The sequence below is a fragment of the Podarcis bocagei genome, assembly GCF_964188305.1.
Source record: "Podarcis bocagei genome assembly, chromosome: 4".
In the NCBI taxonomy this organism is placed as follows: Eukaryota; Metazoa; Chordata; class Lepidosauria; order Squamata; family Lacertidae; genus Podarcis; species Podarcis bocagei.
The window spans coordinates 38,833,993-38,856,247 of record NC_138128.1 but is presented as its reverse complement, the minus strand read 5'-3'; the positions used below and the strand labels follow the sequence as shown (position 1 = coordinate 38,856,247).

Sequence of the window (22,255 nt, the reverse complement as noted above, 5' to 3'; positions counted from 1 at the left end):
CTAATGCCCCACCCCTCCTAGGAAGACACTGTTCTGTTTAGGTAGCAAATCCACAGCTGCCAATTCATTGCAGTTTAATGTTTAACAAAATTAAATGCTTCATTCTGTTTCCATCAGCAAATGCAAAGTACAGGCTTGAGATCAATCACAAGATGTGAAGATGTTTCCTATATTTAAAAAATGTCCCACATACAACACCATGAAATGTGAAGCTACAAATTCATTTCATGAACTATAGCAGAGGTGGAAAATTCAGGTAGGTAGCCATGTTGGTCTGATGCAGTTGAAATATATATATTTCAATATTTTTTATATATATAGCAGAGGTGGGCAATTTGTGAGTCTCCAGATGTTGTTGGACTTCAATTCCCAACAGCCCAAATGGCCAATGGACAGGGATGATGAGAGATATCATCCAACAAATATGGAACCTCAACCTCAGCACTACAGCAACCGAAGCTACAACTACAAATTCCAAAGAACAGAGCAATAAAGCACATGTTGATCCAATGTGGAAAACCAGGAAACCTACTTTAAAGATATTGTGCTTTTTCTGGTCACTCACCTGGGGAACAAGCTCAGTGAGCATAAAATCAAATAGACTGGTTCATCTAGGACTTTAATAAAGATATCAGTTCATTATAAGTGTTGTATACTGTCACTGCGGGGCAACCAACAAGTCAAAACGTCCAACTATATTAGGGCATCTTAAAATAATGTACTTAAAATACTATACAGTGGTACCTCAGGTTACATACGCTTCAGGTTACATACGCTTCAGGTTACAGACTCCGCTAACCCAGAAATAGTGCTTCAGGTTAAGAACTTTGCTTCAGGATGAGAACAGAAATCGTGCTCTGGCAGCGCAGCAGCAGGAGGAGGCCCCATTAGCTGAAGTGGTGCTTTAGATTAAGAACAATTTCAGGTTAAGTACGGACTCCAGAACGAATTAAGTACTTAACCCGAGGTACCACTGTACATGGATTGTTTCCTCACTGGTCACCTGCTTTCAGAGGCTTTGGCTTTTACCCTTTAGACCAGCTTTTCTAAACCTTGGGTCCCCAGAAGTTGTTGGACTACAACTCCCATCTTCCTTGACCACTGGTCCTGCTAGCTAGCAATGATGGGAGTTGTAGTCCAACAACATCTGGGGACACAAGGTTGAGATTCTTCAGAAAGACTGCTATAGACATTTATATCATTATTGCTAACCAAAACAATCTAGAAAATTTGGGGTTTGCTCATTTTAAACAGAATTTGGAGAGGTCACTATGAAATTGTGGGCGCTGTCAATTATTTCAAAAGAAAGACAAAAACCCATTACAATACTTCAAATACACCAGCTGGAATGGAAAAGCTAATGCTGAGGGGAAAATCTGTTTTAGCACAGACCAGTGTCGCAAATTCATATTCTTAGGCTGCCCTGGAGACACACATGGGAGCCAACTAAGCAGAATTTGCTCAGAGGGGAAAGTAGTTTGCTTCTGATCAGTAAAGTATCATATGAAATGATACTTAAGTTACTTTTTGCAATGCAGCTTTGTGCAATATTGCAAGAAATCAATTATTCTTCTCTTTGCTAAACATTGTTTTAGTGAAACCAAGGTGAAAAGAAAAACAAAAGAAAGCAAAATCTGCTCACTAAATAACATCATTACACCGGAGCTTTTTGCAAAGGCAGGAAGATATTACACAAATGGCTTGTTTCCCCCCTCTCTCCTTTTCAGACTTTGCTCACAAAGCGTTGGTGTGTTCTTGCTTCTGCAGTAAAAGGGACAAGCAAAGGCTTCTTTTAGGCACAGCTCATGCAATCCATTCATCTGTAAAAGCTCTTGGCTGGAAAATTATCCAAGGTGTGACCCATCTGCTGCCGCCGCTGAATCCTGCCGTGGTCCCTACCAGCAGGATAAGGATCCATAGCCCCCACTGTGAGTCTTCTGGATTCACTTCCAGGTCCTGGCAAAATTAGACAAGCACAACTCACGGGAGTAAGCCTGGTATGCCAATATGAGCAGATGCTTAAGGGCACTTCTGAGGGCAAACTTTAAACACAACCTTGACTTCTGTTCTCTAATAATCCCTTTCTGCCATTTTGAAGCATTTTCATTCTTGTGCTCTGACTGTCTCCAATGGTCACCATACCATCATTGATCTATACCCTTTTCACACCTGCCGCTTCTAGTGTCTATGGTCTATGTTGGAGTCTGACAGTAACTAAGAAGGCCTTGGAAAAGGCCTGGACCATGGCATGTGGAAGGGGACGGGGGGGCAGGGGCACAGCACAGCCACACTTGGCCAATGGCCAGGGCCGAGCTCTTGTACAGTCTCTGTGAACCCTCTGTGCCTTGCATGCACATGCCCGGTGGCGTTGGTGGTGCAGGCTGGCCTGGCACGGTGGGTTCTGTTGACCCAGCATGTCCCAGGCACCAAAAAAGGACACTGCTAGCCTTGGCACAGGGGCACAGCTTTCATTGCTCTCGAACAAGGAGGCATAACTGTGAGATGCCACCACTCCCGATATTGCTTAAAACCCATCTCTTCCATGAAGCCTTGGGCACTGTCAGGAGTTCAGCCTACACTCGAGTAGAACCCTGGCAGAGACACATGCCCGACTGGCATGTTCTCTCCCTCCTGGTCTTTCATTCGGGAGCTTCAAAAGCTTTCTTCAGCCCAAACATCACAGCGACCGATGCCAACCGACACCGGCACATTTAGAGATCCACAGAGTTTGCACAACTTGCGTGACAGACCTCAGCAACTCAGCATTTTGGCTAATCTACTTTATTTACATATAAACATAAACGGAGCACTGCAACATGGCTCCTTCTCTCTCTAGGATCAGACAGCAATGAGGGGGGCAAAACAAAGGACAATAGTCCCACTTCAGGGAACACAGTAACACAAACATTCTGTCTCCGTCACTTCCCACTCAGTGGAGTCAAAACATACCATGTGTTATGTACTGAGTTGAATAGGATCCAAACTGAAGCAGTCTGATTGATCCTAGAACAATAGGATCCAAAATGCAGCAGTCTGATTGGTCCTAGAACAATAGGATTCAGAATGCAGCAGTCTCATTGGTCCTAGAACAATAGGATTCAGAATGCAGCAGTCTGATTGGTCCTAGAACAATGCAACAGTATGATTGGGTGGCAGGAACCACCCAATACTGCTCCAGATAGAAGTGAATCCACAACCTGATTGGCTTAAAGTAGAATTCCGGAATTAGCCAATCATGTGCAGCCCATTGTGTAAATAATGTATATAAAGCAGATACTGTGAGGGGACTTTCATTCATTCCTCCTCACCACTATGAGCTGAATAAAGAGCATGAAATCACTTTGCGACTCTGAGTATATTTCACCATGTCATGTGAAAGACAACAATCCCATGACTGCAATCATGGAGCAGGAATTCTAACAGGCACAAGAACCCCCACAATGCAGGGGTGGCTGCCTAATGCTGAGCTTCAGCTCTGACCCAGCCAATATGGCAAATAGAGATGATGTGCGTTGTAGTCCAGCAACATCTGGAGAGAAACAGTTTAGTCAGCCTTCCCCTAATGTAACCCAGTTTATAGCTGAGTCTCAGAAAGTGCAATTGAAAAAAAAACACAGTGCGTCCCTTTTACCCCCAGCCTCCATTTCCATCCACTTTTTCTGTTGTTTCCCCTTGTCAAATTTTAAACTGAAAGTCCCTCGGAACACAGACCTGTCTTCTTCTACTCTTGTAAAATGCCACACACACTGGGAGCACTACCGAAATAAATGAATATTACTATCAGCTGCAAATTGATTCATACCAAGCAATAATATCTGTTGCTTCTTCCTTCTCAGCAAAAAAGGAAAAAGAAAGCCTGAAAAGAATATTCAGTTATCACACAGAGCTCTGAACACAGGACTATGGCCTTGCCAACAGTAAGCACAACCTCCAATGCCACTTTATATTTTCTGTATTTTTGCAAAGGCGCCGGAAAAGGCACGGGTATTTATAATTTGCCATCACTGTCAAAAGATTTCAGACGAGAAATGAAACATTGCTTCAATGAGTAAAATATGTAACTGCAGGCTCTTCTCTCCCCATTTGTGTCAGCTGGGGCAGGAAGCAAAATAGGTTTGGATGAACCGATAGACTGTATGCCATGCTAGAGATGCCACATTCCGGGGATCAAAAACCTGGACACTCCCCATCACCACCACCCAGACACCCCCCATCATCCCATATCTCCCTCACTCACCCCCTCCCTGCCACTAACCCTCCCCTTCCAGTATGGTATAGTGGTTAGGAGGATAGATTTGTAATCTGGTGAACCGGGTTCACTTCCCCACTCTTCCACATGCAGCTGCTGGGTGACCTTGGCCTATTTACACTTCTCTGAAGTCTCTCTGCCTCACTCACCTCACAGAGTGTTTGTTGTGGGGGAGGAAGGAAAAGGAGAATGTTAGCCGCTTTGAGACTCCTTCGGGTAGTGATAAAGCGGGATATCAAATCCAAACTCTTCTTCTTCTTCCTTCCTCACCTGCTTGCTCCCCCCCTTTCCCCTCCCCTCTCTTACGTCTGCTGGCTTCGACGGCCTCCTGCTCACAATAAGAGAGGCTGAGTGGCCCCTAGAAGGCCATGCAAGGCCAGGTGACTGCAGGGACCAGTGCAGCCCCAGGAAGACAGTGCAAGGCCTGGCAGCAGCCAGGAACACCAAACCTGGTGCAACCCCCGGCAGGCAGCTCCTGACCACCTGATGCCTGCTTCTTGTTCCAGGAAACAGCACATTCTGAGCATGTGCATGCCTCACAATTTAAAAAAACAACAATCCAAAAACATTTTAAAAAATAAAAACCCAAACCCGGACATTTAAACCAAAATGCAAAAATCTTTCTGGATGAGGGTGCTGGTCTCCCAAAACCAGACGTGTCCAAGAAATCCCAGGTGTATGGCAACACTTTGTGGTTGTACTATACAGAGAGTGAGCTTCAGGTCTACCTCCTTGAAAACAATTGTTCACAAACATTTGCAGGGGACACACACACACTTTGTTTTATTTATTTTCAAAGCGTTTTAAAACACACACACACACACACACACACACACACACACAATCTCTGCTCTGAGAAATTACTTCATACATGTTTTATAATAAAAGAGGTGATTTTGGCCAGAGTGAACAATTTAACCCTTTTCGCTATGGCCTGCTATGGGAACCACCTTATGCCCTGGATAAAACTGGTGAAAATGTCATTAGTTTTGCGCAAAGATGCAGCAATGGGTAATTGCACCGCTGTGAGTAGCATGCTGAGGCTGTGTAGTGACTGACATGGGATAAGTGCAGGCAGATGGAAAGAAAGGCAGAGGATGACCTGGAGCAGGGCCCTTTTGTCAGCTTTACACCCTCTGCAAAACACAAATAAATCCTTTAAGAAGATTACACTTTTCACACCTTCCCTTGTTCCCTGGGGATTGAAAGATCTTGGAAATGCATGTATATGCAAAGATTCATACTTCTTTGGGCTAATGGTGGTATAAGCGAATGTACAGTACTGGAAAACATCTTCCATCTTTTACTAAATGGAAATGAATATTGCTGCAATTGTGTTAGAGTAAAGAAATGGAGATTCTGGCCAAGTCTTGAACTGCTCATTGTACAAGGTATGGGTCTTTGTCATCAGTATTACCTGCAAACCAAAAAAAATGCCTTTCCACACACCTTGAGCTGTTTCTCACTTCTTTGTCTATAAAGGACACACCCTCTATTTAACTCCACAGAGCACATAGAGCCATCTAGTGACTGAACATTATATTGCAATCAAACACACGTTTTAAAAAAAGCATCTCTTGTGAGCAAAGCAAATAAATCTTCAAAATTTTAATCTTCAAAATTTGATATAGTTTGTCGAGTTTAAGCCAAGGAGGTCTGCTATTAACTGGAAAGGAGAAAGCCATATGAGACAGACAGAAAGAAAATCAGGTAATTAAAACATCATATAGTTATTAAATTAATATTTAAGGCACATTGCAGCCACTTCTTCCAGTTTACTGAAAGTCCCAGAATTGGATTTCAAACCTGAAACTGATCATTCTCATGTCACTGGCATGAATCCATTCATGACATTGGCCTATAGGGCAGCCTAGAAATCTTTCAAATAAATAACAGTGACTCTATGTATTATAGTTTTGCAAAGTACAGTATAAAAAGACTTAGGTCGAAAAATTATAAGAACCAAATGTTTTTAAAAAAATAATTCTCTTGGAAGACTTGAGAATTGTATTATGCAGCAACTTCTGTAATGGTGAGATCTAGAAACATATTTTTTTTTAAGGAAAGAAAAAGATGATTCCCCTATAACTACAACTTTTTGAAATTAGTCTTTGCATAGAATTCAGTTATTCTCAGACCCATGATGGCTTGCTTGCTTTCTTTCTTTCTCTTACTTTATATTACTATTAACATTTTGAAAGCTGCCTTCAGTAGTGTCACCATGTCCAACACTCCCAACTTTTTCATTGCCTTGCCTTCCAGCAACTTTGGACTGAACCTTTCAAACTGGAATGTTATTTCAAAGAACAGAAAGTTTCAGTAAAGCCACTAGGCATAAAGGGGGGTGGGGGGTGGAATGAGCAATGTTAATAAAAACTCAGAAAGCAGTGACATAAAAGGAGAAATTACATAATTTCCATATTTATAAATCCAAACCCTATGAGGATTCCAGCAGGCGGTATCAAATTGACAGCACGCATGGCAAAGCCCAAAACAAGAGAGAGAAAAGTTCCAATTAAGAGAAAGAATCAGAGTGTCGTTCCCGGAGTTCCATTTAAATCAGAACCAATCAAGGCTTGTTCTGATTCCTGCCGTTTCACTCAGGAAATAATGAGAAAGATGAAAGAGGCCCAGCCAGCCAACGCAGCCCCACACAGCCCTTTGAAGCCAAGAAATCACAAACATCACTTCGGAGAGTTCTGCCTTCACAAGGCAGCTGTTGCGTGGCCTTCTTCAAGAAAGCAATCTGCAGTTTGATTTTGCCTTACAACAGCCCCTGCACCTTGGTGCTGACGAACAATCAAGGCCAGCCTGAGGGGGCAATGAGTTTCCAAGCAAGAAGGGGAAATCTTTTGGAGGAGGGGTGTCAAAATTGATCAAGCCACATACTCAGCCCTGGATTGGTTTTGCTTCGAAGGACATTTGAGGTCATGTTCATGCGTGTCTCAGGTGCTATCAAAGCATGCATCCCATATCCCATTACTATTCCTGTCGTCATGATCGCAAAGGTTCAGCTGTATTACTCATCTTACTACTTTGCCATTACATCATCTCTTACCTCACAATGCGCCTTGTTCCACTATATTGTGAGACAGCATTAGTTGCTGGGCATCCTCCATGCCCGCTCACCTCAGCAAGTCCACCTCCTCACTACAATAAGGACAGTGGGCTCTTGTCAATAGGTCCTCTGCTTATGGTGCAGATCCTCAGCCAATGAACACCTGCACCAACCTTGGACTCCAATCCCATTGTGATAGTTTTATACATTCTACAAACTCTATAGATTCATGGGGCACAGAAAATCAAGGTAACGCCAAGTACGTGAAGTCAAAGAAGGGCAGGAACAAGGTAAACTGACAATCTTGGAGAATGCATTCAGAGCTGGGTCACAGTAAGCTATTTGCAACTGTCTTCACAAATACCTACCGTATGTAGCCTATCTAAAGGGATGAATTAATTCATATTATCAGCCATTATGTCTCCTACTCAAAATTGGGCTTTCCATCTTGATATGAGCTGGAAACCGCTAAAATGTGTACTGGAATCTAATCTAAGCCACCATGAACAGAATAAAAAAGGCTATTCCATGAAAGGAGAGACTAGCAATGCTGTCTCCATCATAAGTTTCAGCTAAATTAGGAGGTTTGATGCAATAGAATGGGGAGGGGAGAGTATGACAGGAGTGTTGAATGGGGATCTGAGGAGCACAATGGCAAGGATCCCTAAGGCAGCAGACTGTGTTACGTCAGCTGACACCCCTATTCCAGTGATTGGTCTACCACTTTCAGTTCCCAACTCAGCCAGAAGCCTGGTCACCATCTGCCGCTGGTAGACACCCCGTCCGAGGCCTCCAATTTAGGGTGCCAGTTTTCTTCTCCTGAACAGTGCAATAAAAGAGATTGCATTTCCCTTTCTCTTTTACTGCTTGTCGGTGTTAGCAATTAAAGGACCACGGCTATTTTTATAAGGTGCATCTGACCACCACCGTCTATGCACTTATCACCTGACCTGTCAACATGGCAGGCAAGGATTACTGCATGACCAGTGCATGCTTTGAAGCTGTGCAGCCCAAGAGTGCCCCAAGGGAAGAAATATAATCCCTTTCCAGGAATGCTGCAAATGCTTCTAAATGTGCACCATTAATACCAAAAGAGAAGCACTGACAGCTGCCATTTAGTCACTGTACTAAGGTGCACTTAGGGATGATCCAACCTCTCCATTGTAGGCCTATGGATGCCAATCAATGCTGTTTTTAGAAATCCTGGCTTAAAGGTTATGTCTTGTAAAGCCGGCGTGGGATACCTGTGACCTTCCAGACCTTGTTGAACTGCATTTCCCATCATTCCTGACCTGAGGCCATGCTGGTTGGGATTAATGGGAGTTGAAGGCTGTGGCGATCACACAGGGTCCCCGGACATTTCACCATCTATTGATCCCTGTGCCACCACTTTATTTCTCGCTGCCACCACCCAGGCCCTACCTGGGACAATACGGAGTCCAGTCAGGGTTAAATTGAACATAAACTTCTGTTTATTTATTGCAGTTTAACAAGTGTATGGTTTCATAAACGGTATCGGTCAATTACATTCATGGGGTGCCTATCCAGACCTATAACTTACACTACCTGCTCTCACTCACTAAACTACCTCTCAGATATTTACTTGTCATCCTAGCTTCTAACTTCCTGACTCAGCTTATTTCGCTACACTAATTCAACCTAATCACAGACTCTATCCCAATTCACTCCCACTCCTACTCCAACCCAACCAACCACCCAACTCCCAATGAACTCTCTAACGAACTCCCCCTTTGCCCCTCCCAGAACTGGTTTTATAGTCCCTCTGACTCCACCCCCTGGGTCCTGATTGGGTAACCTGTTTAACTATTTCACCTCCAGCACTCTCTCATATGTTAACATCACAAAGGCCAACAGCACCAAGAGGGCCGCAGGTATCTCATCATTGTTGCCACAGCACAAAATCCTTCCACTCCTTTCCTGCTCCATAAGCTTTACTCTGCTCCATTATTCATATTTAATCTTTGTAATGTTATAATTTGGTTTCAATTTATTTCAGCACCTGCTCATGATGCCACTAGATGGTGAATATGATACGGTCATCAATTATCTCCTAGGTTTTTTTATGTTTCTATTGCATTGTATGGGCTATATGGAGAACTATAATTAATTTTTTTACTGCTTTCTTTCACTGCACCCTTTCTCGCTAGGGATCTTACACTTCCATTATTAAACCAAATAAACACTACTGGTGTTTCCGCAGTACAGAGGTACCTCGGGTTACATACGCTTCAGGTTACAGACTCCGCTAACCCAGAAATAGTACCTCGGGTTAAGAACTTTGCTTCAGAATGAGAACAGAAATCATGCTCTGGCGGCACGGCAGCAGCGGGAGGCCCCATTAGCTAAAGTGGTGCTTCAGGTTGAGAACAGTTTCAGGTTAAGAACGGACCTCCAGAAAGAATTAAGTACTTAACCACTGTATAATCAGCTTCCATTTTCTTCTTAAACCAGGCAGGCTTACTTAAACTAATTTTAACCCCTTCAACTGGGAGAAGTATCCCAACTTTAGGGACCTGCAGTTCCATGTAAATATGTTCTGTTGGGCTCTCTAATTACCATATGTTGGAGACAATCAATAGGGATGGATATCTCATTTCATATCCTGCTTGTGGGCTTCCCAGGGGCAGTTTTCTGCTATTGTAGTGCTAGGACTAGAGACTGGCCTCATTATCAAGGCAATATTTGCATGCATTCCACTTCATAAACATACTACTCACCATGGCTATACATGTTCCCATTCACTCAAGCATCCCGTGCATTCCCATTGCTTGTTGAGGAAGCCACACATGCGCTATGTCAGCCACAATCCATATCTATCTAGCCTGTAGATTCTTGACAAATGCTGCATTTTCATGCATTTCCCCCCAAATCAGCTTCACTTTGATTTGAAAATGTAAACCACATAAAGACATCTACCTATCCTCTCCACCCACTGGTGTGGACAGAAAGCAGGCAAACACATTCAACCATACTAATGTGTACAACAATGTACAAAGGCTGTTTGAAACTCAGCAGGAGAAAGCCACCTTGCTATGTTTTAAGCTGGTAATGTGTGCACAATCCATTTATAATAAAGCTAGAGGATGTAAGAGAAGTCATGATGAGGCCACTGTGAATATAAATTGCACTGACCATATATGTGTGCGCACACACACACAGGCAGTAGGGATTTTCACTTCTTCCCATTCTTTTATGGGCCTCAGGTCTTTAGTTATGCATAGAGCTCAGGTAGTACTGGTACTCATCTGAAAGGTATTTCTGGGAGTGGGGGCACTAGGGCACCACCAGTTGAGATGTTATCTTGTGCCAGATCACTTGAAGGCAGGGGAAAAAACTTTATCATTTTCTAAATGTCAGCTCCTCTCCTTCTGTGGAGGGGGACAATTCTCCTTCTGGCTCAGCTAGTCATTCATGCAAAATTCAAGACCAAAGGAGTGAGTTGTTTAGTAGTTCACTCATCTTAAGTCTGTTATTAGTAGAGTTGTGACCTTATTGTTTGTAAGAGCCTAGTGTGCTTACTTAGCCAGCCTCAGGTAGCCCTAGCCGCCACCCCCAATCAAGACATCTTTCATATGAGTACCAATGGTACCTTCTCCAGTGAGCACAGATGGTATGAGTGAAGGGTGGCAGCTTTGCAGAAAACAAGGATTTTTGGATACACTTGTGGTGGTATGCTGGCTTTTATGTGGTGTTTCTGTTTGGCTTCCAAGCAGCCAGAACCAACCATTTTGAATCTGGATGCCTGAGAAAGCATTGTGTGAGCAGATCTGGAATCACAAACAGCATCCAAGATGGTGATTTATATCAGGGTTAGGCAACCTAAGGCCCAGGGGCCGGATGTGGCCCAATCACCTTGTCAATCTGGTCCGTGGACAGTCCAAGAATCAGTGTGTTTTTACATGAGTAGAATGTGTCCTTTTATTTAAAATGCATCTCTGGGTTATTTGTGGGGCATAGGAATTTGTTCATATTTTTTTCAAAATATAGTCCGGCCCCCCACAAGGTCTGAGGGATTGTGGACCGGCCCATGGCTGAAAAAGGTTGCTGACCCCTGATTTATATCTTGCTCTTCCTCCCAAAGGCACCCATGCCATGCCTTTCTTCCATGTCATTTCTTAATCGAAATTGCTTTTCCACCCTACCCCAAAGCTGCCATCAGCCCTGCTGGGGGAAAATACAGATAGCTCTACCATGTTTGGGATTTTCTCAGTTTGGTAATAGCAAAATTGTGGGGGGAGGATTTAAATGGAGAAAACAGCAGAGGAAAATGTTTCAACCTACACTCCCTCACTATCACTGCTCCTACAAAAACTGGGTATCCCCTTATGGCTGCTTTAAAGTTTAACAATAAAAAGTTGGGAAATGCAATCATGAATCGACTGCATCACATCTGTTTTGGCCCTTAGATTCAATTTCCATTTTCCTTAGATACTAATTTCATCTTATAAAAACTCCACAAGCAGCTATCTTTTAGAAAGCATACTGAAAGCAAAGCAATATATTTGCTAATATTAGACTGTGCTGGCAATATGTTGTTTTAGAGAGCATTTAAAAGTGTGAATGAGAAATAAGGTCAAGTAACTTTTTGCACAGTATGTTCTCTATAAAAAGTATGCACCTTTTTCTATTTGAAGTATTTACTAAACATTTACATGCAGTTCCCTCAGGGTTTCACTACAAACACTGCAAACATTCTGTGTGAGACACAGCATTCAGACTGTGCCGCCTCGGGCACATGGCCAACTATGTACTGCCATTTGCATAATCTCAGCCACTTATAGCCTTGACATTGTGACATATACTTGTTTCCACACACAGCAGTCACTTCACAATAAAAGATCCCTGTATATGGCCTTGCACTTACAGAAGCCAGATCACATCATGGTCCCTAGATGTTAGCATTTCCCTAGTGTGTGCTCCATACCCTGCAGCTGTATAGAGTACCTTTACCTCCCACGTCGCCATTGTCGAAAACAGAGAGGGAAATAATTTCCACCATATTCTATATGTCTAACTTACCCACCTCAGATTTCTCAGCCTGGAGAAGCTAACTCCCAAGGCTCAATTCATACACAGAGGCAAGGCCCATGCCATTTAGAACAATAACACACTGCCTTTCATTTGAATTCATCCAAAGAGTGTCAACTCTAGGTTTTTGAGGTTCCTTGCACTAGATACTCTCCATTATCCCTCTCCATCAGAAAGTCTCAACACCATTTTCACTAGTTGCTCCTGCTGCTGCTCTTCTTCTTCTTCACCACCACCACCACCATCATAGCTACCACCTGCCTGCTCACAAGGCAGAGCGCCAAGCAGGCAGTGGCATTTGCTGCTCCTCTTCCTGGTAGAGCTTTCCTGACAGAACAGACATGTTCACCTGTCACAACAGTATCAGTAGGTCAGTCTAACATAGGTCACCCTGGATCCAACTTTGTGGGATGTATTATCCAGTAAATACGTGGCAAAATGTTGACTGAGAGATTTCAGCTAAGTAAAGGTTCCTCTGGGCTGAGCTCAGTGAAGGCCACATTTGATCCTTATGAAACCACAGATATTTGCAGACATGACCTCTGCTGCAGTCCCATTTGCTCCACCAAAAGCTCATTGTTAAATGCTGATGCCAATAAAATTGATCCCTCCAAAAAAAGCATTTACCAAAGAGATACAGAAAGGGTGTGAATACTACTGTGAAGTATTATCAACTTGCAAATTACACTGCAAATTTACACCTAGGATACTAGACATTCACAAATGAGTTTCCTATATGCTATGACTCAACCATGAGCAGAGAAGCTGTTCATTTGATGGTCATTTCAGGAGCTTCAGCACTGGGATAAAATATAAGTGGGATTTTCTACTCTGAACAACTGTGTGGCATAAAGCTAAGGCAAAACACAATTGGACAGAGGAATCACAAGTAAATCACTGTCACTGCTCAACATACATCATCTCAGTCCTTATCTCATTTATTAAGATGTCACATTTTCTGCCTGACTTGGTTTAAGGCAGGTACCACTTAGGACAGTCTTAGCAACCCCTGCTACAGATACTGAAAAGACTCAACTCAGAGCTACAGCTGTCCAAGGTGGACAAAGCAATGCAAAACTTTAATTCCCAGGCAATCCCAAACACACTGGCATTAATACAGGTTGGCTGTTCCAATTTGCTGGGGGCAAACGATGCTATCAAACCAGCCCCTTAACAGCCACTTGGGCTATCAAGGAATTCTGTCTGGCCATCATCATACAGCAACTCAACGAATCATCACCTTACCTTTGCAGGCCACATTATTCTCGGGCTCATATCCAGCCTTGCAGGTACAGCGGCCAATGGGAACCATCCACTCCCCATCACCATTGCAGTACAACTTAATGGGCACATCCACCTCCTCGGCATTCGGGATGCACGTGCCCCGTGCAATCACTAGGGAGGTGCTCTCTGCTCCTGTCATCGTCTCTGGGAAGATGGCAAAATTCTGCACCACGCTGGGGCATTTCTTAAAGAAGACCCTCACCGACAGCAGTGACATGCACGCCCCATAATCCTGAAAGGCCAGGTAAAAGCCGTTGCGATTGAGGGGACCAAAGCTCCTCACCTCTGTGTTCACCTTCATCAACCTGCCACCAAAGTCCACCTGAGAGAAGCTCTCGTCTGCAGCGATGGTGTCCACCTTGAGGTAAGGGGCCTCTGTCCAGAAGGCTGACTTCTTGGTGGCGATGACAGAGTCTGTCTCATAGTAATACAGGTTGAAGGTTTCCTTGCAGGAACCAGGGACATTTGGGAGGCTGCTGCAGTCCCTCACCGTGAAGCGCATCTCTGTGTAGATGCGGTGTGCACCCCGTCGGTTGATGAACGTGGTGAGGAGCCAGTTGTTCTGGTTGGGCTCAAAGACATTGCACACCTGGTAAGTCCGGATAGTGTTGAGGTTCTCATCGTAGCCACTGACTTCTTCCCACTGTGTGGAACAAATAAGAAGGGAGGGAGGGGGGAATCAGGCAATTAAAATGAATGGAGAGAACGAAACACAGAGATGGCACTTTAAACCAGGGGGATCATTAATCACTGCAAGCTAGCTGGGATACACAAGACTTGGAGGATTTGTGTGTTCTACTTTCAGTTCTGAAAAACGTGAGAGACATCCCTAATTTTAGGGTCTGTTCCATGAGCATGGAATCAGCCAACAGAAAGAAAGCCAATAAGCTAAGAGTTCTTGGCCCAGTCTCACACACACACACACACACACACACACACACACACCCTGCTTGAGGCCAGCAAAGTGACACACACATTTAGATTTTTACTCATATGCTAACCCGCTTCTTGAAGCTGATGTAACTCTGAATCATCTGATGCCCTTAAGGTTCTGTGACAAAGATCATAAAAATCAACCAGTTTCTGCTCTTCTGATAGTTTGACCTCTTTTAACCCCTAATTGGCAGAGCCTCGGTAAGCTTGGCAGTTTCCTGAGCAATGCTCATCTTGGATAGAGCTGGCAACTATCAGGGTGTTTAGTGTAAAAAAGAGGGGGGAAATGTGGGCCATAATTAAATTAAATAAAATTAACAAGCTGGTCTAACTGAAATTACTGAAAATAGGTTGGTGACTCAATAATGCTTTTCAAGTTACGGTATACAATAAAAGGAAAGGACCTAAACCTGTAGGTGGGCTATCAAAACCAATAAAAGGACCTAAACCTGTAGGTGGGCTATCAAAACCAATAAATTCTGCTCTGGAACCAGGGACATTTCATTAATTATTTGACTAATGGATCTGAAACAGTTATACCTTGCCTTTCAGCTTCCCAAGGCAGCTCACAATAATAACAATAAAAACAATCAATGAATCTGAATGCAATTAAATCATAATATCAACAGCAGCATAGATCAGAAAAATAACAGTACAGTGGTACCTCGGGTTAAGAACTTAATTCGTTCTGGAGGTCCGTTTTTAACCTGAAACTGTTCTTAACCTGAGGTACCACTTTAACTAATGGGGCCTCCCACTGCCGCCGCACCACCACCGCGCAATTTCTGTTCTCATCCTGAAGCAAAGTTCTTAACCTGAGGTACTATTTCTGGGTTAGCGGAGTCTGTAACCTGAAGCGTCTGTAACCCGAGGTACCACTGTAGCATCCTAAAGCCACGTAAGAGAGGAGGTGATGGTCATTGCTCCACATTAGAAGGACAGGTGAGGGGCGTGTATGGGTTAATCCCACCCCTTACTGCCAACATGCATGGCTGCTATGGCCCCCTGCTATCCAGCCTCTGGGAGAATATCTCTCTGTGTACCAATGTATGCAAACAGAACTCCTCCATGGAAAGCAGGGAGCTTTCAGAGGCAGCCAGATGCAGGGAGTGCAGGAGGGCAGGCTGCTCCACTAGCGGCAAGTGTAGCTGCCAGAGTGCTGGCAGAGAGTCACCTTTGCCAAGATTATTACTACAATGTTACTAAGTTGCACTAGCTTCCAGTTCAACATACTGGTTATTACCTATACAGTGGTACCTCGGTTTGCGAACTTTATCCGTTCCTGAAGTCCGTTCTTAAACCAAAGCCGTTCTTAAACTGAGGCAGACTTTCCCTAATGAGGCCTCCCACCGCCGGTGCCCTTCCACTGTTTGGCTTCCGTTCGTAGACTGAGGTAAAGTTCACAAATCAGAACACTACTTCCGGTTTTGCAGAGTTCGTAAACTGAATAGTTCATAAACAGGACTGTTCATAAACTGAGGTACCACTGTAGTGCTTTAAATCAGGCTTCCTCAACCTCAGCCCTCCAGATGTTTTGGGACTACAATTCCCATCATCCCTGACCACTGGTCCTGTTAGCTGGGGATCATGGGAGTTGTAGGCCAAAACATCTGGAGGGCCGCAGGTTGGGGATGCCTGCCTTAAATGGTTTGGAACCAGGATATTTGAAGGGCTATTTTCCCTCCCATGATGTTCATTGTTGGATGTCCTACTCCATGTCCCTTCGCCTTCAACTACTCATCTGGTCAGGACATGATACAGTGTCTTCTTAGTAGAGAGGCCAAGGTTGGGAAACTCCCTCCCACAGGAAGCCTGATTGGATCCTTCCTCCTGGCCTTCAGACAAATAATGGAGACATTCCTACTCCACCAGGTATTTCATCTGCCTCTATTTTAGCAGGGGTTTTTTCTCCTGCTGTTACAGGTTGTTTTACTGTTCCTTCCGTTTTTATCTGTTAATAATAGAATTAATTTTTTTTGTGTGTAGTGCTTTTCTTTAAGATTATTGTGATGTGCCTTGGAGGACTTGCAGCTGTGTTGTGCCTTGGTGACCTTGTTGTCAAAAGATGGGACAGGGACATTTTTAAACAAAGTGTGGTGACCAGATTGGATAGAATTATCATATGCAGTGAAAAACTCTAATGGTTTATAGGCCATTTTTCAGCAAGATGGTGGCATATAAATAAGAAGAAAGGCAAAGACACTGGGGCAAGGTTGGCTGTCTCTGCAGGCCATCTACCACCAGCTGCCCAGTGAGAAGAATCCTGATGACTTTGGATATCACTCATGAGGCAACCTGGAAGGGATCTGCATCCTGGAAAGTGAGTTTTAAGGAACTGCAATAATAAACATGTAAAGTCTCCACATCCAAGATAGCCAGGATTCTATACCCTGGGAGAATGACAGATTGCATTTGGTTATTTATAAGTCACCCTTTTGAGGCATATCTACTAAAGGTAGCAAAGAACAATAATACAACCATAAAATTGCAATAACAGTGAAATATCACTTCCACCAGGAGCTGGATTGTGTGGCTCCTGTGGACCAATCAGACTGCTGCATTCTAGACCCTATTGTTCTAGGACCAATCAGACTGCTGCATTCTGGACCCTATTGTTCTAGGACCAATCAGACTGCTGCATTCTGAATCCTATTGTTCTAGGACCAATCAGACTGCTATTCACTCAGTACATAACACATAGTGTAACACTGTATGCATTCCAGCATAATATAATATAGCACTGGCTTACCCAGACTTTGCACATTATGGCTTACTAGAACAAGGGTATGCTCCTAGAAAGAAGCTTGCGGAGTCTTTGTATCTTTACAAGCAGCGCTGAGCTAAGCCAAAGTTTCATTTAGTGTTCCAGCCCAACCCAGGCTGGTGGTTAAGCTCTCTCCTCGTTAATCACAAATAGTAGTGAAGGCTTGGCTATGAATCATGAACCCGGGTTTGGAAAAAATACTAAACCAAGCCTCGACTTAGTTCATTATGGAACAAGAATTTTAAAAAGTAGCAAGGTGGCTACAAGCTGCTCTCCAAGAGTCCACACATTTGTGTGGTTCCAGTAAGTCATAGATTGGCTTACCATGTCATACAAACCACATCAAACTGCAAAATAAAAAAAAGAAATGGCAATACAATTCATATAGCATAAAACCATTTCCAAAGCAAGCACAGTAAAACAATAAAACACTAGCATACCATCAGCTAAAACACATCAGCTTACAGCCATCTGAAACTGGTGAGTTTTTAAGCTTTATTAAATGCTACAACTGACAGTGGCAACCATAAATTTCTTGGGAGGCAGTTCCTTTAGGGGACTGTGTACCCATCCAGCACCTCCCTACCTAGATTACCCAGTTTCTCTACCCACAACAACTCCATCTTGTCTGGTTTAAGCTTCAGTTTGCTCACTTTCATCCATCCATCCCAAAACTACCTTTAGACACCTGTTTAGAAATTCCACAGCCTCTCTGGGATTTGCAGGTATGTTGCTGACACTGCAGCCCAAACCACTGGATGTGTTCCCCCAGTGGCTTCATGTATATATCAACTATCTTCAACCTTTTCAGACCCAGCACCCACTTTTAACACAAACATGCATTTGGGAACACTTTTCTTTAAGCATAGATTTGCAAGGTGGTAGTAGTGCTCCTGTCACGGTCCACCTTGGATCAGGCTGTGACTCACTAGGATCCTAACCCTCCAGTTGAAGATCAATGGCTGCAGATGATAAAAAGTGAGCGGGTGGGAGAGAGAAGAAAGCTTTGGCACCCTGTTATGCCAAAGGCCATAGGATGAAAAAGAAATTTCCTCGGGAAGTCAATGTTGTCCCCCAAATAATCTGAGAACTTATTGCAGATAGCCAGAAATTTCCCATTTCCCCTCCACAAGGTGCTCAAGGGTGGTACAAATGATACTCCCCCTCCTCATTTAACATTTCAGTCCTCCTCCACATAACATTTCAGTCTCCTAGACACCTTGCTACTGGTCTCAAACCTGCCTCTCCCTCCCCTCCCCCCCCCAATTATATTTTTTTGGGGGGGTATTTTCTCATTGAGGGTTGCCTATATAGGGTTGGGGTGTTGCCTGCTTTTTCAGTTTGTCTTCAATTTGTTTTAGGGGAGTGTAGGTAGTTTGCCTGTTTAGTATGGGTTCTGGAAGGGAGAGCTGGACCATCAAAGAAGGCTGATAGCCGAAGAATTGATGCTTTTGAATTATGGTGCTGGAGGAGACTCTTGAGAGTCCCATGGACTGCAAGAAGATCAAACCTATCCATTCTGAAGGAAATCAGCCCTGAGTGCTCACTGGAAGGACAGTTCCTGAAGCTGAGGCTCCAATACTTTGGCCACCTCATGAGAAGAGAAGACTCCCTGGAAAAGACCCTGATGTTGGGAAAGATGGAGGGCACAAGGAGAAGGGGACGACAGAGGACGAGATGGTTGGACAGTGTTCTCGAAGCTACAAACATGAGCCTGACCAAACTGCGGGAGGCAGTGGGTGACAGGAGTGCCTGGCGTGCTCTGGTCCATGGGGTCACGAAGAGTCGGACACAACTAAACAACTAAACAACAACAACAGGTAGTTTGCCTGTTTAGTATGGGTTCTGGGCATCATCCATTTTTCTTCTGTGAAATTAATACGTTGTGGTGTCCACAACAGTTTCTTAAATTTCTCATGCTTTTTTTTTTTAAGGAGATCCCTGTTTTAAGGTGTTGCAAGACAGCTCTTTGCTATTTTTGCTGCAAGAGACTAATGTGTCTGCCATTTGGAAGTGGTGAATAAAGTGATCCAAACCAGCACAGTTCAACAAGGAAAAAAGGTGGAAAATCACTTCACTCAGGTTATGGCTATTTGGGGGGGGGGAGTGCATACCTTAAGGACTTTAAACTACAACAAGCTCATTGCAAACAGAATAGTGAAAATCAAACCTGTTAAACACCATGCCCGAAATTCAAGCGTTCTAACCTACTTGTCTCCATCTGCTAACATGCTAAAGCACAACTGTATTATTGCAACACTTCTCCAGTAATGACCATATTGAGTGGGTGTCATATGTTCATAAATAAGGGAAGGGAGAGGTCATCTGTGCAGCCACATGAGGAAAGTGGGAAAGCGGATGAACCTGTGGTCCACATGTGGTTTGGGGAATAGGAAATGAATACGAGAAAACTTGCTCCAGGCAGGGCTCTCTGCTTCTCAGTTTTCTGAGCAGCAACATCCATCAAAATTGACACAGGGACTGTGCCAATTTTCAGGTGGAATAATGAAAGGGCATTACCGTAATGTTGGCTACTGTGGCAATTAAAGGGCAGGAAGAAAGTGTGCCCGGGCCTGTGATGGAATTAGAATATCGCAGCCCAATTTATAAGCCATCCAAATTGCTCCGTGTTTACAGGCTGATTGTTTGCAACAGCATTATTCATATGGCAGCCTTTAAGTGCTGCTCTGGATGTGATGCATAATTCCAAGGTGCTCCAGTGCCACTGAAGCATGAATTAATGGCTGTGTCGCAGAACGTTATCAGAAGGATTTTAATGTTTTTTTATGGAGATGAGAGTATTACATATGTAAGCAAAACTGTATGGTGTAAAATGTTAGGCTGTCATGTAGATCAACGGAAGTTAATGTGGTGGCAAGGGGGAAGGAGATTATTCTGTGCTGAGGAACGCGCATGCCTGCAACCTCAGGTTGCTTTTGGAGTTTTCAAGTTCTTATTACTGCACTTAAAAAGTCCACACAGTATTTCCCCTACTAAATTTCAGCTCCAGAATAAAGTGCTGAGAAGCAGCAAAGGCTCGCAAAACTGTAATGCAGCCACCAATCAACCGTTTACTTCCTTCCTAGGTGGTGATAACAATCCCATTAAAAGGTACTATCTCTGCCTCTATGCGCAACAATATAAAATTGTTTCAAAGCATGTACATTTATACACAAGCTGTTATGCTGGATTCTCTGCAAAGTGCATCTGTTGATAAGGGCATTCTTCCTACCCACTGCAATAACTTATTTATAGACAGTTTGCCATTCACTCAAAAGAAAGGACCCAGAAAACCTTGCAGAACTGCATTCTTAGGAAATACAAGCACACCACTAAAATGGAACCAGCCTTTGTGCAGCAATTTTGTATGAGCATATGTGTTTATTTACCTGCTGAAGTATCAAGATGAGTGGATGAGCTCATTAATTTCATTGCAAGTCCCTGGGTTCTAGTATTATGGGAGGAGAAAAAGTTTTTGCTGTTCATGTTCTTTCCAGTATTTATGTTATAAACCTCCACCATGTCTTCCCTTAGTCACTTTTTAAAATTTAAAGTCTGAATGCTTTAGTGACTCTAAAGTTAATAATGCTTCTTCCCTATTTAACTGGGATAGAAGTTAAGATAATGGGTTTGTAATGTTCAGGTGCTTCCCTAGATTAGTGTTGTTTTTTTAAACAGTGTTTTTGACTATTGACTATTTTCCAGTATTATGTAAAGAGGTTGTTTTCTGCATATTTATTCTGCAAATCTCGGGTATATATGCTCCTCAAACTTAGTAAAGACTAGATTTTTAAACTTTATATTTTCTGTCTAAACACAGAACTTTCCTAATGGCCTATCTAAATAAAATTTGTTACTCTGTTTCATATTTGACAACTTATCACATCCAGAATCTATTGCAAGTATTTTTTTTAATCCTAGGGACCATAATTCAAATAATGTGTGAATATCAGCCTTGGGGAAAGAATAAGGATTTGGCACCATACTATTTCCCTAACTTCCTTGGTATGATTCACTGGGGTGGGGATGCAGGGTGGTATAAATATATGGGCAGATCTTGATGAGGCTGCAGCCTGCCCAGCACCATTCCTGATTTGTCTTGGCTCATCACTGACCTCTCATAAGGCATGCTCTTTAAATATCAAAATCTGGTCTTCAAAACATTATGCATCTGCCAGAGCCTCCCTTACAGCTATGATGTGCTTGTAAAGGGACTTGCAGTTTTCCAAGTGGCAGATCAGATATAATGAACACAATTACAATAAAGGGGCATTAAAATAAAACAAGGATGGAGATTATAATGATAGAAATAATACTTCCATGAGGATTTCACACTGTCCTCCCAATCACACAGAAAGAAGGCTAGGCAGTTGTCCTACAGGGCTGGACCAATAAGTTTTGATGCCTGAGGCAGAGCAGAAAATGCTGCCTCCTGCTCCACCCAGTCAAAGTGAACATGCACAGAGTTGGTTTTGAATGAATGTTTTATTTCAGACCAGTACCTAGAGCAAACATAATGCACACAACTACCAGCCTCCTACAGGGTCTACCAAAACCAAAGATCTGGGGTTTGCCCAGAGATAAATATTTGCCTTTAGCTGTAGTGTTTTTAGAGGGTTCTTGGTACAAGCAATAAATTGAGAGTGTACATTTTACATCAGAGAAAAAAGGTTCCACAACTGTTATCAAATCTGATCCAGTAGCCTTACGTAAATAGCTAGTAATTTGTCTGAAGAAATATTTCATGTTAAGTTGAATGTATCTGTGAGACTGACAAGAACGCTGACCATTGTACATGTAGAGTGGATGGGGATTAATACAGACACTGACATTGATCATCTATCTCTAATAAATATTGATAATCCATCCCTAATAAATAATTTATCTTATGAATCTAGATAACTTGGCACTTCTTCTC

The 22,255-nt window shown here is 43.2% G+C and overlaps 1 protein-coding gene and 2 long non-coding RNA genes across 17 annotated transcripts in view; 1 reads left to right on the top strand and 2 right to left on the bottom strand.

Annotated features, from left to right (window-relative positions):
* The window catches only part of EPHB1 (EPH receptor B1), a 366,648-nt gene that overhangs the window by 184,783 nt on the left and 159,610 nt on the right, over nt 1-22,255 (bottom strand). For all 15 annotated transcript variants that reach the window (XM_081192559.1, XM_081192560.1, XM_081192561.1 and 12 more), the window contains one exon: nt 13,602-14,283. In XM_081192559.1, coding sequence (XP_081048685.1) covers nt 13,602-14,283 — 682 coding nt within the window. The remainder of the gene's footprint in view (nt 1-13,601; nt 14,284-22,255) is intronic.
* On the bottom strand, nt 5,843-7,257 carry LOC308586336. Its single transcript, XR_014007825.1, has 2 exons — nt 7,139-7,257; nt 5,843-5,915 (listed from the first exon to the last, which is right to left on the bottom strand). It is a non-coding gene; the product is annotated as an uncharacterized lncRNA (long non-coding RNA).
* Nucleotides 16,797-19,375, top strand: LOC308586321. Its single transcript, XR_014007807.1, has 2 exons — nt 16,797-16,893; nt 19,272-19,375. It is a non-coding gene; the product is annotated as an uncharacterized lncRNA (long non-coding RNA).